The 19,613-nt window shown below is 35.8% G+C and overlaps 1 protein-coding gene across 6 annotated transcripts in view; it reads right to left on the reverse strand.

Moving 5' to 3' along the window:
- Positions 1 to 19,613, reverse strand: part of Ih (hyperpolarization activated cyclic nucleotide gated potassium channel Ih) — a 216,410-nt gene that overhangs the window by 28,145 nt on the left and 168,652 nt on the right. For 3 of the 6 annotated variants that reach the window (XM_076623892.1, XM_076623891.1, XM_076623895.1), the window contains 3 exons: positions 16,596 to 16,732; positions 15,401 to 15,544; positions 1,632 to 1,739 (listed from right to left, as the gene is read on the reverse strand). In XM_076623892.1, coding sequence (XP_076480007.1) covers positions 1,632 to 1,739; positions 15,401 to 15,544; positions 16,596 to 16,732 — 389 coding nt within the window. Of the gene's footprint in view, positions 1 to 1,631; positions 1,740 to 6,998; positions 7,074 to 15,400; positions 15,545 to 16,595; positions 16,733 to 19,613 lie in introns of all 6 variants that reach the window. The other 3 variants (XM_076623894.1, XM_076623893.1, XM_076623896.1) reach the window with 2 other exon arrangements.

Here is a 19,613-nt window from a genome sequence, read left to right on the forward strand (position 1 = left end):
GAGACTTTCACCGTATCCCCCGGATCCCCAACGTCCCCGAAAACATCGAAAGCAATTCGAGCAAGGGAGAGTCTCGCGAAAACCCGGGGCAGAGAGTCGACCGCCCATCGCTAACAGCGGACAACAGTGTGCGATTTGCAACAAAGCGACAGAGAAGGGACGCCCAATCAACGTGCGTTCGTTTCCAAAGGATCGTGCACACCGTCTAGCGATAAAAAAAGCGTTTCAAGAGACAGTGCGTGGACAGTGGCTTTTGGTATCGTAGCAAAGAGTGCGGCCATCTGTTCTTCCGGCTCGTCGGATCAATCGTTCCATGGAACTAGAGGGTCGTCTGGGAAGCGTTGAGAAAGTCCTAATGGAACACACATGCCGTGTGACGATTTGGTTGTTTGCTGGATAGGAAGGAGATCGCGAGAGCAGAGAGAAATAGAGACAGATAAATTATTTCTATCCAGGCGGAAAGAAATAAGACAAATACTTTCGGTTTCTTTTTTCTCTGTAAAAAATCGCGAAGGATGGAAAAGCGGAGAAGTAGAAGGAAACATATATATTAAAACACGACAAAAACCAAGTGGATGAGACAAAGAGATGGTCGAGTGAAAGAGAGAGGAAGGATCCACGAGTAGACGATTGCATCTAGACGTGGAGACGTCTGCTTCTTCACGATAGTCGAGTATTTTATTTACCATTCCTATTTCATTTTTTTTTCTATTGTTTCTCTTTTCGTTGATTTCGCGCATGGGAACGAATAACTCGCCAACTTCGACAACGAGATGACGGATCGTCTCGAAAACGAGTCAGAGAGAAAATCAGCTCTGACTACTTCGAGAATAGGGCGTTTTTTTTACATATTTTTCTCGTTATCTATATATATATTTCTTCTATATCACTTTTTTGTTTTTCACAACTTGGGTTTGGTCGATGAAATTTCTCCAAAGTATATATACATATATAGTAATGTCACACACAATATATTGTATGTATATATCTATGTATATATATATAGATATATATTTGCAGGAATAAAAATACACTTTGGTACTTTCTCATCGCTAGGCGGGTGCCGATGGTGAATGTATAAGAAGCATAGCCTATTGCTGCGGGTAATATGTAATGTATAATGCGGCGGATAGTAGAAGCGAATGTTTGTAATAAACCAACGAGCCAATCAGCGTACAGCTCCTGCGTCCAGCCTCCTCGTGATCGCTCTTCCTGTTCTTCGCGAGACATCGATCGAACGACACACTGCTGACTCTCCTTTTTCTCCTCTGTTCATGCCCTCTCATTCCGTTTACTTATTCGCCTGACAAATCAACCCTGAATTATCCAGTTCGTTTTCATGGGAACTGGCTATATGTACTTTTTGTAAACTCATCCGATTCCCTGTTTCATCAAATATTTACGAAACGAGATATTTATCGTAATATATTTATTTAAGGATATTCTTCGCTAGAAATTCCTTTATTTCTTGGCATTTTGGTTTTGCGAGAAGAACACAGGGCGGACAGAGTCGGCGTGGTTCGCTCGAGTCTCGTGAAAACGGGACCCAAGGTGGTCTCGAGGCGGGTTCGACGAACACGATCGCGAACCTCGAGCGGACGAGAGCTCGCGCATTCGTTAGGGCGGGTTACCTTAAAAATAAGGTCGCTTTTGCTGAAACCGGACTTCTTTTTACTCATATTGTCAGAACTTAGGCGCCCCCTCCGCTCAGTGCGTTTTTTTTGTAGGTTCTGCAATATCTAGAAACAAAAGAAAGCGGGACATAGCAAGACGTATAGTAAGAAAAGGGCCAGGTTATCAAGAAGATTCGTAATAAAGAGGTAGAGAAAGACAGAAAATATAGAAATAGACAAGATAGTGAGGGGAAAAAGAGAAAAAGAGAGGAAACAGAAAATAGAAGGAGTAAGATCGGTTTAGGTATTCGAGTTCCTTGTTCTTTCTTCTTTCTTTTTTTCTTTCTTTCCTTTTGTTTTCTTTCTTTCTTTCCTTTCCTTTCCTTTTCCTTCTTTTCTTCTTGCCTTTCTTTTTTTCCTTTGCACACTGTCGGTTTCGTTCGTTTCGTTCTTTCTTTTTGTTCTCTCGTCGAGCAAAACGTATTCCGTGAAAGAAACGCTTTCCGTCGAGAAAAGGAGGAAGGTGGAAGACACAAGTAGAACGACGCTGTTCCTAAAAAATGTAACATCGAGATCCACTCGTCATTTGCTTATTTCAATTATGATTCGTGCGTATCTATGCACTTGTCAGCATAGATCGTGATCGATACACCGATCCACGAGAACAACGCGCGACCTTTCATTTTCTCCAAGTTTATTCATAGCAGGACTACGCTTAATCGTGCAAACTTAAGTACGCCAGTATATCAACGACAGGTTTTCTCATTGTTAGTTGATCGTTCGTTACGTGTACGAATCATCGTCGAAAAGTATTTATGTCCATTCGTGAATGAATGAATCGATTGATCGATCGAGGGGTGAATATGTTTCCGATCGTCCATCCTCTTCTCGAACACTGTGTAGTCGTACGTAGACGTACGATATCGTCGATTAGAAAAGGGAAAGAAGATAAATAAAAAATCGTGTTGTAGTTAAAACATGGGTGTTTCGTGTTCATTCGTTCGTTCGTCTATATGTGTTCTTTTCTTATACACTATATTTTTTCTTCCCATTTTTTGTTTCTTGTGATCGGTGGTATCATATCAAACTTGGAGTGCAAGACGAGATGATGGATTGACGCAATAGTGTGGATTAAAATTACGACGTGGAGAACAAATGATGAACAGATTGACCGTAAACAGCACATAATAATAGTAATTAATAATAATAATGGAAATAATAATAATAAGAATGATAATAATAAGAAGAGGAATAAATGTATAATAATTAATAAAAAGAGAGAGTTAATGAGTTCGTGAGTTAAAGAGAAGTAAGAGTCAAGAAGCCATTCGTTAATATCAAAGCTTTCGTTGCAGCAGTCGCGCCAAGCGTGAAGCCGCAGTTTCTTGTCAAAGCTCGTAATAAAAGGCTCGAGAGATCGATTGTTATTTCTTTTTTTACTTCTTTTGCCTTCGTTTAGCAGGTTAGTAGCAACGTTGTACAAAATTGGAGAGTTACTTCAATCAGTGAGGAGCTCTCGTGACGAAGCGAGGAAATCTGACGATTTTCGGTTTTTCTTTCCTCGATGGCATTATCGATCGTAGATTTTTTTCATCGATAAAGTTCAAAGACGTTTCGACACAAGGCAATATGTTTGCTGAATTTTGCTTGAGAAAATAAAAAAGTGTACGAATATTGGTATATCTTGTTAAAAGGAGCGAAAGGATCGAGTAAAAGGTAGAAGGACAATAAGATTCATCGCAATAATTGAAAGGTGTCGAACAGAATTGGTTGACATCTGTTCAAATTTTTTATTAGCACAAATTTCTGGATTTTTCTATTACTCGATCCATAAAATAATTCGGTCGGATCCCGCGTCTCATTGCCAGACATTTGTGCGTAATAAACGAAAATCAGTTACCAGCGTATAAATTAAGAAATATCGTTTCACAACCAGTTAGACTCTGTACAGATTTATTTCCTTGTACATACAGTTCAGAACTTTCTTTGTGCCTCCATTTGTATTACCAAAGTGACTGTTGATGATATTCCACGAGTAATACTATGACAAACGAAAAACATCGAGCAATAAAATAGAACCATCACAGAATACGATTAAATGAAAGAAACACAGGAACAAAGAACGATACCGATCGAATGATTTATTAGAGTCCGACGAGATCTGTTCTCGTTTCTTCGCCCCTATTAACCGCAGCGGCTGAGCGGACGGATTAAAACCCCCGTTCGAAAGGGTGCAGAAAATTACAGAAACAACGGTCATCGTGTTTCTCCGTCTGGTTGTGTCTCGACGGAGTGGAAATCAACGAACGAAAACAGACTTGCGCGAATCTCTCGCAATTTATCACTCCTCTGCGACAGCTATGATTAATCGTTCTCTAAGATCCAATTTCGATCAGGGTTTTTGAGTAGCTGGAAAACCGGCGTACCACGTTACTGATCACCACTTGGAAATTGAATTTAAACTGACACTATCGGGTGGTCGTCGAAAAATTTGGATGTAAATCAAAATTTCTTCGAATTTCAATTTATTTAACAGAGGATATTATTTAAATATATTCTCAACATATTCTCAAATATCTTTTAAAGTAAAATTTTCCGTTTGCTTATAAATGCGAATAGATGTCTCCTCGTATCCTTCTGTGCATTTGTAAGATTCGAGTCTTCAGTGTTGAAAACGAGACTCTTCAAGATTGCTTCTTCTGGTTCTTTTTCGCGATGACGAGGTCGACACGACGATACACGACACGAAAAGACGAGAATCGGTGCTATTCTATCGTGTTCGGTTGAACAACGAACGATCTCTGTCATCTACTTACTGCATTCTCATGAAACAGGCAGAACTTCGTAAAACAACGGGAGGAGCAACCATGGAAATAAAGAACAAACGAACGATACATCGATAAATACACTTTGCCAAGCGAGAAAAACAACAGATAGGTCGGGACAACTGTTTCGAGTATCGGGGTGCAACTGTTTGTTCAAATATACAGACCACAGCTGAGGAGATCGATCGTCGAGTACACCCGCATGCTGCTTCTTCGTCCAGACTAAAAGAAGTATGATATAACGACCAGAGTAAAATTTCTACTAATCTATAATGGAAACATTAATTCGTCGACGCGTCTGTCTATCGTTGCCTTTTCCTACTTGAACAGGCGGAGACAACAGCGAACAAAAATGCCAATGAAACTGAAACAACACGACAAGGGAGACGAAAGTGGACGACGAAGGAATCAAGGAGAACAAAATACGTTTAGAAATGTCTAAACTCTGGAAAAATCAGGCATTTAAATGACATAGAACAGCAAGCAAAACGCAAATGTGGGAACGAGACGCAACTGGATCAGAGAAAAATTCGTCTCCGTACCAAATGGCGTAGATCGAGTGGTTCTTGGGATGACATAGGGATGATATATAGGGCTGAATGGAAGAATAAAACGTAGGAGCACACTGAACACGGGCACATCGCCAAAAAAATGTCGGGCAAATAGGGTTAATATACACCTAACACTCACAGGCAGACCTACGGTCAATCCAACCAACTTTCTCGTCTGTAGAGCAGCCATGTGGATAGCGTGTCGTGTCGAATACCTCAGACAGTATTTCCCTATTATCCTGAGTCTTTTGTTCGGGAATGGATCGAAATTTTTCTCCTTTCTTTTCTTTTCTTTTCATTCCGTCGTCCTTTCTTTCCTCTTTTTACTTAGCTTTTCATACGTAACTCGTTCGTTATCGAAGAAAAAAATTTTCGTTTTTTTAAAGTTGAAGAGAATTCTTGATTCTTAATTATCATCGTGTCTACTGCGTGCTTGGTTCAGCTATCATCATCGTTAGCTTCATGATACATCACGAAATAGAAACAATTACATGCATACTCTCGTTTTCTGTTTCACTTTCTCTCTATATGCAGAACTCGTTCTCCATATGAAACAAACATTAACGACTATCGATCCACATGGTCGATATACATGCGCACCTCGTTATATAGTCACTTCAGTTTGAAAAGTTATGCAATTGGAACACAGAGACACGATGACGATCCAAAATGAAGAACCAATATCATCGAGATCGTATCGAGAAACATTGAAATTGCTTGTTGAGATGCCCAGTATTCGACACGACTCAGTGACTATATATTAAAAACGAAACGCACGTTAGTACCTAACGGTTGAAGGGATTTTTCCAACAAAATTCGGCAGAAAAAAATATACATGACAACATGTCATACCAAATCGTTCCTAAGAACTTTCACAAGGATCGAGCTAGTCAGTGTAACATGGATACTTTGTGTCTGGATTCGTGTTCGTTGTTTTTAAAATTTAATTCGACTGTCAATTTGGGATTCTACATGATCCATGTGACACTTAGTATTGTCAGGACTACGGGACTATGTGCTAGCCGGATCAAGAGCTTGTTTCACGAAAATTGAAACGGGAATAGAGGCTTCTTCAATGTCTAAGGTGGATATCTCTGACTCGGAGATTCTCTCAAGTTTGCCTCTCGACGCTTTCTACCACGTTTTCGAACGATCCACAGAACGAGACACTTCGCTCTCGACGGTTTAATTAAATTCGTATGTACTATGAAACATCGGGCGCATGTCAAGTAATCTGTCACGATGCAAGACACAGACACAGAAACGAACAGAACGAAATTTCTCTATCCTCTATAATATTTCATTCGTCATCTCACACCTCTATGTCATCGTGCAACAACATCGATCTCTAAGAAACGAAACTAAAAAAACAAGGAAACAAACCAAGAAACGAAATATACATGTACAAGATAAATGAGAAAAAAAAAACAGAAATCAAAGGATAAAAATAAATAGGAAATCGATCACGATACAGCCACGCTGCGTAAGAAAGCTCTTGATCGGCTTCGCTTTCTTTTAGAAAATCGGGATCTAAAACTCTGTATATATATATATGCTTGTGTATAACTCTGTATATGTATGTACGTATGTATCATTAAGGCGTGGTGTATGGTGTATCAAAACAGTATCCTTCGATACTGAGAATGAACAGAACAAATGAAGAAAAAAAAAAAGAAAAATAAAAAATGAAGATCACACGGCAAGACTATGCACGTTCTCTCTATGATAATATATAGGAACTTCCAAACCAAACGACAACGAATAATCAATCAATCGTAAAAAACGGTCATAATAAACATCGTAACGATAATCAGTAACCGTAACAAAAATTTACTATATATATATGTATATATATAAGTAGATAATATTAGTAATGATCTAACGTATATATATATATATGTATATATGTATTTATATTTATACGTAGAAACATTAAGTTTTAAGTTAACGAACGCTTGAATCAAGAAAGGGCATTTGGCCTTGGTTTCGGGGTTACTAGGCAGGCACACCTTGCTGGTTCGGTCTGGTTGGGGCGGTGTCGCCCGACGCTCGTAGTGCCTCTCCGGCTGTTGATAAAGGGGGATCTGCAAACCCATTCGGAAACGTGTTCTCGCAATACGCCTACTACTTGGATTTTTTAAATATTTTTTTAGTTGTTTTTCTTTATTTTTTTTTGAAGTGTTGTTCTGCGTGTCTTGGATGTGTTGGGAAGAGTTCGCGAGGTCCCTCGCTATGCAGAGATTATTTTTGGTTTCTTTCGTTGGTTTTCGTGTGTACAGTTCGTAGATTTTTCACGGTAGTGATGGTCCAGTCTGGAATTGGTCCCGGCACTTTCAAGACTAGACTGTACCGAAAATTAGAAAAATTATCCAAGACCAATTGTACTATAAAGGACAAATTGCCTTTAATTACACTCCTTTTTTTCATTTTTTGTTTCTCATTTTATTTATCTAACGCTTGTTTCAAGAACGCGGAGGATAAATTTACAAGTTTCTTCTGACAAAAATGTATCAGATAGTAACTAATTATAAGTTTGAGGTTGTAAAAAAGAAGATTACTTCTTATATCACTCATTGGAATATAAAAGACTGTATGGTTTTTGGCTCTTTAAACATGAAACAACTGATTGTTTGTTTCATAAATGATGATAGTTTATTTGATAATTAATTAATTATAACTGCAGAGTTCTAAGGATTATAATAATAATAATAGAAAATTTGTAATATTTAGCTCGTTCTAGTAGTCTAGTCTCGTATTAGTCCCGAGATACTCAAGACTGGCACTAACTGATTGTGTGATGATACAGTCAGTAATAAAATAAGTATAATCAAATACTGTAGACTACGGAATAACAGAGTTTATGGCCCAGTTAGATAATCCTCGTTGATTCTTGTTTTTTTCTTGTTGATTCAACATTTGGTTTACAATTTGTAATCGGTTGACAATAATCGATCATAGTATGTATATATTGTACCACGATATCATAATCTAGAATTAAAAAATTGTTTCGATATAATTTAAAATACATAATTTTTAATTTTAAACGAGACTTGGAATATTCATTTGTAAATATAATTCCGAATGTTACGATGAATAAAATTGACAAGTTGTGACAGAGAAATTAAAAGTACAAAAGCGTATAAAAATCGTATTCTCCACACAATATTCTAAGAACTACTAGAACGAAAAAAAAGAAGAAATTATGGTAAACCTCCTCGTTAAATTACAAGTCAAGTTCGACTATGAATTCACATTTGAAAACTACAGTCAATAAAAAACCTATGTTCGATGGATTTCATTCATTCCATTCATCGTATATTCGCTTTCAAACTAATAAATCAAACTTCGGAGGATCGAGTAACACCCGTACGACCGTGAATCTATCGTGGCTGGACCATTTGCCGCAAATCAGAGTCTAGGGTCTAAATCTGAAGTTAATCCCTAGGGTAACTGAACTGGAACGTTGATATAAATCAGTTTTAAGTACGCCCAAGTGTGCAGTGTATCATTACACGTGCTATTTTTAGCTAATCCACCAATGCTGCTGCATGACCAAGATACACGGAAGAATCTTTCGTGGAAACGGTCTGGTGATCGGCTTTCTCCGGAACATTTTCCGCTCTGCGGGACTAACTCCGCGAAATCGCATGATCTTCAGAGAAACGACGTGTCAGAACAATCCGACGTTTTCGCGGAACGCTTGCATTTTCGGCGAACTAACAGAAACGAAAATGGGTCAACGTTTTCGAATATTATTCTAGAAATTTTGGACGATGGTATATGGATCTTTTGATGAAACGATAATCAATGATAGTTAATATTATTAGTAATAATGTGTATAATGTATTATATAATTTGTTAATGATAATATTTTATTTAATGATGGTAAAAATGGTATCGTTGGATCGTATACCATTCATAATAATTTGAGTCAAGTTACTTAATTTTGGAACATTTCTTCTTAATTTTCGCTCTGTATTTTATACAATAAGATATAGAATTCAAATTAAATATTATAAAGTTGAACGTCATCTAAATCAAATTTATAAATATAAATCTGATCCAAAAATTTCATTTAAAATGCAATGTTGTGGTTATCTACGATCCAATGATATCAATCTATGATTGAGGACATCTGTAGAACTGTTTTAGATATTCAATAATTTGCAATTCACAAATTTTTACAATTCATGAAGATTCTGGAATACTTTTATATCCTGCAATTTCTAACTTTTAAATCATAGAAAGGAATTCAATAGAATAGAAATAATATTCGTGTTTCGACAATTTATGTATTGACTATTCGGCAATTTGTTTCATATCGTAGTAAATAACGAAAATTCTGCAATTTTCAATCAATTCTTTTGGAACACGAACTTCTCACACACGATTAAATTATTTTATTATTTTATGTAAATTACTTGAAGATAATTTCAATCGAAATAGAAAACAAATCTAAAGAAGCTTTTTCTTATTGAAACATCAAGAATTAAGCTTACTACAGGTGTCCAATATCGTCGAACGATGCAGATGATGGCTAATGATGAGATTGGTGTTTCAATTATTCACGTCTTTTTTGAATATGAAGATGATTTGATCACCGATAGTAGCAACCGCAGTCAGCAATTTCCTGCGTTCCTTATAATCGTGCTCGTTAAAACCGAAGTTGTGAGATGAGCTGAGATGGTCGAAGAATACCCGATTTTAATACCGTGATAGTACGAAGGACGTCAATTAAGGAAATTACCGGTCCCTTATTTCCTCGATTTTCTAACTCAAAACTGATCTCGGTTTGATCCTTCATCGAATCTTATAACGGACGATCCGGGCAATCAATCTCAAATAATTTTTCGTTACGAAGTTTAAAGATGTTAGAGGTTTCGTGTACTTTTAATTTTTTCAATATTATATACTTAAATAAAATCTAAAATAAATATTTGGAAAGTAAATTAAAATTTAACGAAAGAGAGATTTATATAGAATTCACAGAGAATTCGTGGCATAAAGCGAGTACGGTAGATTCCATGGCTCGAAATAAATTGAAATTGAAGAATAATTTTTTGTTGCATGGAGCTTCGTTTCCCAGAAATATAACTTTGAAATTCAATCGCGTACTCTGACATTTATGTCTGTCATTTTATGTAATTGTTTCCGTTATAAATTGCTACTATATTTGTATTTTAGATATAACAAATACGAGGAAAGGTTATTTTATCATTTCGATTTATTTAGAATAGAATGCACTTGCGTCACGAATTATGACACACTCTATTTATGTTAACATTTCAACTCCAGACTGTACAAATTAGACTGTAGAATCTAGACTGTTTTGTTATTTAAAGATTTTGAGACATTTTTGTTGACGTCACGAGTTTTTTAGAATTTTAGGTTTTCTTGGATTTTAGTATCCCTTTTTAGAATTCTAAGACCTCTAAGAACCTTAGGATTCTTCAGGGTTTTAGAATTTTTAAATAATAGAATCTTTCATATACCACATTGAAATTATACAAAACTCAATATACATAATGATAATATCGAAAATTTAGAATCCAAGATTTATTACAATCCACGTACCTTGAACTATTTCAAAATCTCCCTTAGGCAAGATTAAAAGCACATGAATCCTTTTAACATCGGAATCACGACGATTCGAAAGAAAAAAAGAAAGAGAGAAAAAGACATCAAACACGAGAAAATCACCGCGATATCATCGGCGTTCCGATTGCGACACAATTTTCCTAACCTGAACATTCTGTTTGAACTAACAAGATTAGGGTCTTCTGAGACTGACGGTGATTGGAGCGATGATTGAACCACGCGACGCAAGCTCGCCTCGACGAATTCTGGCTCTCGTCGAACAGAACGGAAAAAAGATTAGGGATAGATAAAACAAAAGCACAGAGGGAGGCAACAAGACGTTCTCAAACACAAGCGCAAGTAACATTCAGAGTATAATTACGGTGATTAGAAAAAAGGTTGCTCTTTCGAGATTGGACGGAAAGCCTGATTGATTCGTTGGTCTGTTCGTTGCGCCACGGCTCACGCTAAAGGCAAGATACAATCAAACTGACACAGAAAGGACTCTTAAAAAATCATACATGAATATAAATACCGAGACGTGTCCTTTATACAGTGGCTCACAAAAATATTCGAACACTTGTACACACCTTTTATGAATATATTATATGTTATATGAAACATTTTGAAATTTCATTAACACTGTAATGAGACCCTATAGAATGACTATATCTGTGTGATAAAGTCTAAAAGAAATATGAATATATATATAGAAATTATAAGTTGTTTAGTACAATTCATTTTGCAGAGACCATAAAAGTATTTAAATAGACAATTATTCGTTATATTAATGAACATTACTAATTTTTTATCGAATATATGCCTGCAATAAATATCTTGTAATTTCTATACATATATGTACATTCTTAGATTTGATCAATGTAATCATAATATTCGTGTCTCATTACAGTGCTAATGAAATTTCAAAATGTTTTCATAACACGCATGATACAGACACACAAGTATTCTATGCTAAGTGTCCAATACTTGTGGAAACTTTTTTCGAACATATTACGAATGTTTTTGCAGAAACTTTTTTATGACACACGACATGATCACATTGGTAAAGTTTGAAAGAAATTTGAAAATGTACATAGCAGTTACGTAATATTTATTGCAGAAATACACTTCGTTATGGTTGCGAAATTATTTGAATGATTTAAACAGACACAACATTCGTTCTATTAATAAGTTTCCGTATTTAATGGGATCACTTTTAACACTAATTATAAGGCAACTGTTCATGCTATATACTAATTTATATGTCTTATAATTTCTATATACATTATACATTCTCAGATTCCAAATTCTACCACTATAACCATAACAGTCGCGTCTCATTATAAGAAAAAAGTTTTGTATAATACACGTAATATATTTACAAAAATTTCCTATGATAGGTGTCCAAATACTTTCGTGAATTACTGTATATATAAAAAGGAAGAGAAGGAAAATATATAAAAGGGTAAAAAGTGTGACAGTTATGTTCGAGCAGGTCCTCGGCTAGATCCTTCGACACATCCTCCATGTATATCCTCTCGCTGACACATTCCACGATATATTTCATCATCTTTACGTTTTCCCCGTTTTAACTTAACCCATTACGTACCACGTGCGAAACATTGCATAGTTTTGCCTTGTCTAATGAACGAACGAGTGCTTTCTCAATGATTTCTGATCAATGTGAAAGTTTCGTTTTCTTCTTGGTCGCAGTTATAAAGTGTCCTGTCTCGTGGAATCGCATTAGTCTCTTTAGTTAGTTTTCTCAGTGTACTGCTTATTATGGAGCTGTTACTTGTACGTAATGTGTTAATACGTGGCTTATAGTACGAATAAACTCTGCCGTAATAGAGTTTTCATATATAAAAGTGTATTGAGCATAACTTCAAAATATGTGTATATATCTTATAATGTAATTTCTCAGTTACGACAAGATTATTCGCGTGTTTCATGCAGATGAGTCGCAGAAGAGAGAAAAAAAAAGAAAAAAAGAAAGACAGAACTTACTGAGCAACACAATAGTGGCGTGTTACGCCAAGATCCGATCGAACGAATTGGAGAGAACGCTTCCTCGACCCATTTTAAAATTCACAGAGGAAACGATCCGAATTTCCATCGTGCGCGTCTGGCTTGGGAACACGATTCTCTCTCTCTCGTGGCCAGATGCTCGGGACAGTCGTATAAAAATAATTCGCGTACGAATAATCGAGAGTATATTGCTTTAATGCACATACACATACATACGCGTGGATCATGGAAGATCGAGCCAGAGGAGGAATTCCGCTCGAAGAGAGAAACTACTTACCTATCGCTAACGAGACACGATCTGGCCGGTGGAACACCCTCGCGAGAACGCCTATTCGACCGGAAACACACTCGAGAAACCGTCTTCGACGGAAATATATCAACGATATATGTTTCTGTACCGAAATTCACGGCCTGCCCTCGTCAGCTCTCATGCACGTGTGTGAGTGAGTGAGTGAGTGAGTGAGTGTGTGAGTATGTGTGTGTGTGTGATTTTATATAAAATTGGACTCTTCTCACGTGCCACTTGTACATATTAGAGAAATTTCTCGTGTTCGTATATCGTCGAAATTAAAGAATGAGTTAAGAGTTATATAATTAGAGAAATATCATCTTTGTTCGAGATTGGGAGATCTGAGGAAAATTATTAAGGGAGTTTGGTTAAATTGATACTTGGAAGACTTGGAAGTTCCGAGCGTCTGTGAAAAGCAATTACGTATAAGGCGTTGACTGCTCAGAGATTGGAACAGTTATGAAATGTTCTTATCGTTAGGCACTTGGAAGAATTGTCTCGCTTGTCGAGATGCATGATTCTAAATATTTTTTATGAAAATTAATAAATAAATTCGTGAAACATCATTATGGTGATGACCTTAAGCGACTAGAATAATTTCTTAAACATTGAAAAGCAGACATGTGAAATGTCCTATTTGAAAGTTCGAAGAGATTAATTGTCAAAATTTGATAAATCAATATTTCGTGTTAAGAATTGCTAATGTCTAACATTGTCACTATTGTCATCGATTTTTTAGTCTTTTAATTCTCAGATAATACTTAGAACTTTTCTCAGACTTTCAACGTTCTAAAAATAAACCACTGTATAATTCTATCAAATTTTAGTTTAAATGAAAGTGAATAAATTTATTTATAAAATAAATTAGAAGACCGAGGACATTTATGGATATTCATATTCTTACGAGCACAACGAAAAGGATGGAACTTACTATACGTTATGTGCATTCTATTCACTTTATAGATTTAAATTTTTCATAAATGTATAAATATGCACGATCCAATTCGAACAACGCTCGAAACAACATCGATTAGTCATATCGACATTAAATAACATTTAAATCGAAGAAGACATTATTATAACAATGTCACACACCGACGCAAGTAAGAGATCATAAAACAGGTCATTGTACAAGTGGTAATCGCGTCATAGGAAGAGACACGAACGATTTTTTACAGACTTTCTTTCACGGAAATGATGGAGACATTTGCGATTGAGTAAGAGCCGCGGAGACGCTGTAAATTGGTATAATAAACATACATAACGAGCAGACGGAGATGTGTATGATTATATACGTGTATGTGTCTTTTTATGTGTTTTTAGTGTAAGAAGTTTGTTTTTCGAGGGATTCTCCGCAATGGTGGAAGACAGACACGCGGCCTCGCTGTGTTTCGCTCAATCTGTCGCCTAACGAAAATCAGAACCAAAGAAAAAAAAAGAAAAAACTAAAAGAACAAAAAGAAAAACAGACGGGAGAGCCTGGATACTGGTCCCGACGAAAATTCTACCCATATAAAATTCGGAATTAATTGGTCGAGGCGAAGCTTTTTCGCCTTTGCTGTAAACGAGACGTAGTTCACCTCGACCCAGACACGTGGGCAGACCGGCTGAGAAAAAGTTTGTGGGACTGTCCGTGGAAGTAACGAAAGGAGATCCACCACTGGTGTGAGAACTTCTCCTGACTCGATCGGTCACGTCCATTCTGTTTCTCGTATCACATAATTTTATTGTTCTCTATTAAGAATATTTATGAATTTTTTCATAAGCCTATACCTATGCACATGTATAAATGTATGTATGTATGTATTGTATAACATCAGACCACTGCCTTTGGACACACAACATATGCAGAGACTTGCATCGAGCTCCTTTAATTTTTTTTTTTATTTACCTTCAGTTTTTCTCTTTTTTTTTACCATCCCGTGATGAACGAGAACGATATATTATATACTTTCTTACATATATCATATATTCTGCGACAAAACACGGAATTGATGCTCTGTAAATGCAGACAGTTCCAAAAACTGACCGTGTGGTACATGTGGCATCAAACGTATACACGGTATACGTACTTGCACGCGTATGAAAAAAGAATGGAAACCACGAGGGACCAGCCAGGCCCCATCATCGTCGTAGATAAAAAGGAAACATTGCAACGAACGGCGACGCAAAGCTGTACAGACAGACAGCGCGGCCAGATAGGGAGGTTGTAAAGGTAAAAAATAAATAAATATAGATATATAACATTGTCTCTATATATATACATATATATAGAGACAAAAGAAAGAGTCAGTCACTTGTTGAAACTGACAAATAAAAGACACGACGACGAGACGCTTGGTTTCTTTCATATTTTTGTACAAGGATCACACGAGCTGTGGGTATATTATATGAGGTGTATATATATATGTATGTATATATATATACTATATATATATATAAATAGAATATCAAATGAAAAAAAAGATATATATATATATACGGTGCTTGGTATAAGAAACAATGGTAAACACTCACATAGACCTCTTCCCATTGCGAGACATACCGCACCAGTCTTGACAATCGTAGTAACCTAACCAGCGACAACAGTTTCGCAAGCCTGAGGATCCTGAGAGCACGGCCAGCATGCAGGATCTGGAAGGACTCGCTAAAGTCCTGAAACTGACGATTTAGACGATTATCCTTTGAGAACGTTGGCTCTCTACGCGGCCCATCAAAGCTGCGTGGAATTGAATCTCAGCTTGCCGCCATCGGGAGTAAATGAGAGCGGTTTAAACCGAGTTTGCGTTGTCTAGCCTACCGGGATTTTCATGGAAATTATAGCGCGTTGTCAAGATAGAGTTAATTAAGCCTGAAGCTTCTAAAGGGATCCTTTAGAAAAATTGGTAAAGGGTTGTAAGTTGCGAGAGTAATTTTGCTACAAATTTTGAAAGTAACGATCGTAAGGTTAATTTAACGAGCACTATTCTTATTTTAAATAACGCTGTAATTTTTCCTGGTTGTTGTACCGTATTATCTGGTTTATTCATTTTATTATTTTTACAGGTAGTAGTTTTCGAATTGGCACTTTACGTTACGAAAACAAGAATGAAATTGTTTGAAAAGCTTTTAAATTTGTTTAATATTAATATTTCATGTGTACATCGTTTTAAACAGCTCTCATTCTCAGATGATCTCATCGAAGTGTATTACGTCTGACGGAATTTCACAATTGAATAGAAACACTGTTAGGTATAAGAGGACGTTGAAATTACACAAATATTTACAAAGTATTACGATCATTCTATTCCATGAATCCAAATTGTTTACATTTGTATCTCACTGATAGAGATACATGTGTCGAGTAAACTGCAACGAATTAATTTTCTCTTAAAATGAACAGTTGGAAGTCACACTGACTTTCAAGATGTTACTTACTGTTCAGGGTGTAAATTAATGTTAACTTAACACCGAAATAAAAAACAAAAAATTAAGTGTCGTAGGAATACAAAGAATTGAAATATTGGTCTCGTGTACCAAGAAACAGCTATGATTAATTTATTTACGCAGCTGGAAAGATTATACGTTGAAATGTTACGTATCTCGTCAAGGCTCGTGTAAACAGATTAATTACATAAATCGAGTTTGCAGAGAAACTAAAACACAACTCTGGCTTAACGAATTAATGCAAGAAATATGTACACCAGAGTGAGGATAATTAATATGCACTTACTTGATTAAATATGAGGAAAATGTAGTCTAGTGGTATGGAGGAAATGAGGTCGAGAAAGAACCAAGTCCTGAGGTAGTGTTTCGCGATTAACTTCGGGTCCAGGATCACTTGTTCGGCGTTATCCTGTTGCATTATGCCTGGAAGCAACACAAATAATACACATTTTAACCTTCATCGAATCAGACATTACTTATTCCTTATTTTCTTTTATCTCTTATGTGTCCAAAAAATAAATTGTTGTTAATTTTTCTTGTTGTTTTTAAAATATTTTAATTAATTTAAGAAAGAGATTGCCAGAATCAAGAAATTGATAATTAGAATATTAGAATTTAACTTAAAATTATGATATAATTTCCTTAATCAAATTTCTGACAAAGAAACATTTTTTAATCAGATTTTTTGTAAAGAAAGATTTTAATAAAATGTTTAATATAGAAAGATCTTTAGTAAGATAGTTGACAAATTTAATATCTCCAAATTAATTATTATATTTATATGAAAACAGCAATCTTTACGTAACTCTTAATTTTTTAAGTATACGAGCGTTCTAAAATTCTTAAATACTAGCTTTCGATATAAATCACATTTTATAAGAATTATTAATTGATTTTTAAAGTAACAAACGTTTCGTGGATCTGAAACCACACACGTTCTTAAGTACACATAAATACAGAATTTTTCTGCAATTACGTCCCTCTACAACACATCTATATCTACATTGAATGTTACTTTGAAGTTTCTGAAAACCCTCAATGAGTTGGTGATTACGCTTTGATCGCAATAAATGGACCTTCAGAAATAAATAGAAACTCTAATAGCGAATTAACAGAAATAAATAGAAGTGGAAGGATCAATAGTGCCTCTTTGGATGGTCGAACTAAGAGAGATAGTTCAGTGTATAATTTATATGTATATGCATTTGCATGTTGGTACCCTGAAGTTTATAATGTGGCTTTTCTCACATTTGCCAACAGATAACTATTTCTGTATGTGTTCATCTTTTCATTGATTTTCCCAATCCCTCGAGGATTGAAAATTATCTAGGCTAACGTTTACCTAGACGGTTTGAGTATTTTGTCATTCATCTAGAAGCTTCTTGTAAAAATTGTTATGTGGATAATTTCATAAGATAAAATTTTGATTTCTTCATATTATTTTCTTAGATCTCTTTGATCGATTTATTGTATCGATAGATCAATTTCGGCATTTACATGTAACGTGGAAATTTAGTTATTGTTAAATATATCTTCACATTTTATTCCAATAAGAATAATAGATTTCATGACTTACATCGATTTTCTCAATTAATCTCTCAATTAATAAACCCATCCACTTTTAGATTTCTCAGTTTTCTAAAAATTTAATCTCCAAATTTCATTATCTACATTATCATAAGACATTTCAAAACAAAAACGATCAAATCTAACAATTTCCCTCATATTTAGTTCTATATAAACCAAGAATTTCTTGTTTCACTTCATTAACGTTATAGATCCATCCATCCACTTGTAGATCCTTATTTTTCCAAATCCTATTATATCATTGCAAAACATTTCAATGCAGAAATAATAAATATATCTGACAACTCCAACGACATTCTATTTTTCCCGCAAACGGTCGCCTCATTAGCATCCAAACATTTCATTTCTTTATCGACCGTATCCGGTCCACCTAGTGTCCAGTCGTTAATATTCGTCACGCGGAACGCAATATTGGTCAACGACTGTTAATCTGGATCAAGAATTCGCGACAATCGCAAATCGACGCAGTTCACGTGCAGTGTTTAACGCGTACAATGGTTCCTCATCGGACGCGGCACGTGACCTAATTTCCCTCCGTTCCTGGGATCCAACTCAAACGCGTTTCAAATTAATCCCCCGGCAATAACGAAAACGTCTGAGCCACTATACGTGTCGAGCAATGTTATTATTGCACGGAACCGCTTGAAGGGTTGCCAACCGAACGTGCCTCCACCGCGACGTTTCCCTTCTAGATTTAATAACCGCCGACGATGCATTTAGGAAACTCTTGATGTGTAGGTTCTCTCGATAGGTTTCCAATGAAGGAGCGGCTCTAGGATGTTTTCGAATAGTGTGTTTGCTATTGGTCGATGCTTAGCGAATTCAATTATTTGGGTCGTAATTGAAAGCTGGTTGAAGCAGTGGACAATGAGATGGACGCAATACTAAAGGAAACTCGAATATAGTAAACAATATCAAGATCTCTTGATATCTTGGGAATTACTTCTGTGCGTACTTGAAAATGTAGGCAATATATTTTTTGATATATAGGAAAACGAAACGAATCATTTTTCCAGAAACAAGGATTATGTCACCTTCGTAACGATAAGAGTTCTTGTATTTAAGAAAGCTATAATAAAAATAGTTTTTATTTATTATTTATTGTATTCAAGTGTACAGGTATCTTAGTTTGCAAAATGTGTTGCAGCGAGGAAAATTTGTTGTAAAGAATCGCAATTGACTACTAGAAATAAGTATAAATTAAACAAAATTTTGTATTTTAATATTATCGAATAGTAATAAAATAATCCACCTGATGTCCTAAATGTGATTAAAGAATTCGTACAATTTCCTTTGTAGGAATTAGCTCTTTCAGTCTATTTTCCGTTATTCAAACCGCCTTTGATAAAACGAAATTGGATCCTCCGGTCCCGCATCGGAATGTAACTTCATAAAAATGTAATCGACTCGCGTTAAAGCCACGATTCACTCGGTTCCATGCTTTTGTTCGTTCTCTTTCACGATTCTCCTGACAGCAACCTTCCCTTTAATGTCAACAATTACAAGTTTCTTCTTTTCAAATTTCTGCCGAGCTTTCTGAAAGCAGTGACACTGACGTTATCTCAAAGGAGGCTGCAGCTCGAAGCCTTTTCGCAACAATATTACCTAATCGTGACCAAATGGAGGAATATATGAAAAATTCTGCTGTGGGAATTTTTCGAATAAAATTCTATCAGTTCCGCTTAGCTGTTAATCAATAGCGAACGTGCGATAATTA

The sequence above is a fragment of the Bombus vancouverensis genome, chromosome 13 (assembly GCF_051014615.1).
Source record: "Bombus vancouverensis nearcticus chromosome 13, iyBomVanc1_principal, whole genome shotgun sequence".
In the NCBI taxonomy this organism is placed as follows: Eukaryota; Metazoa; Arthropoda; class Insecta; order Hymenoptera; family Apidae; genus Bombus; species Bombus vancouverensis.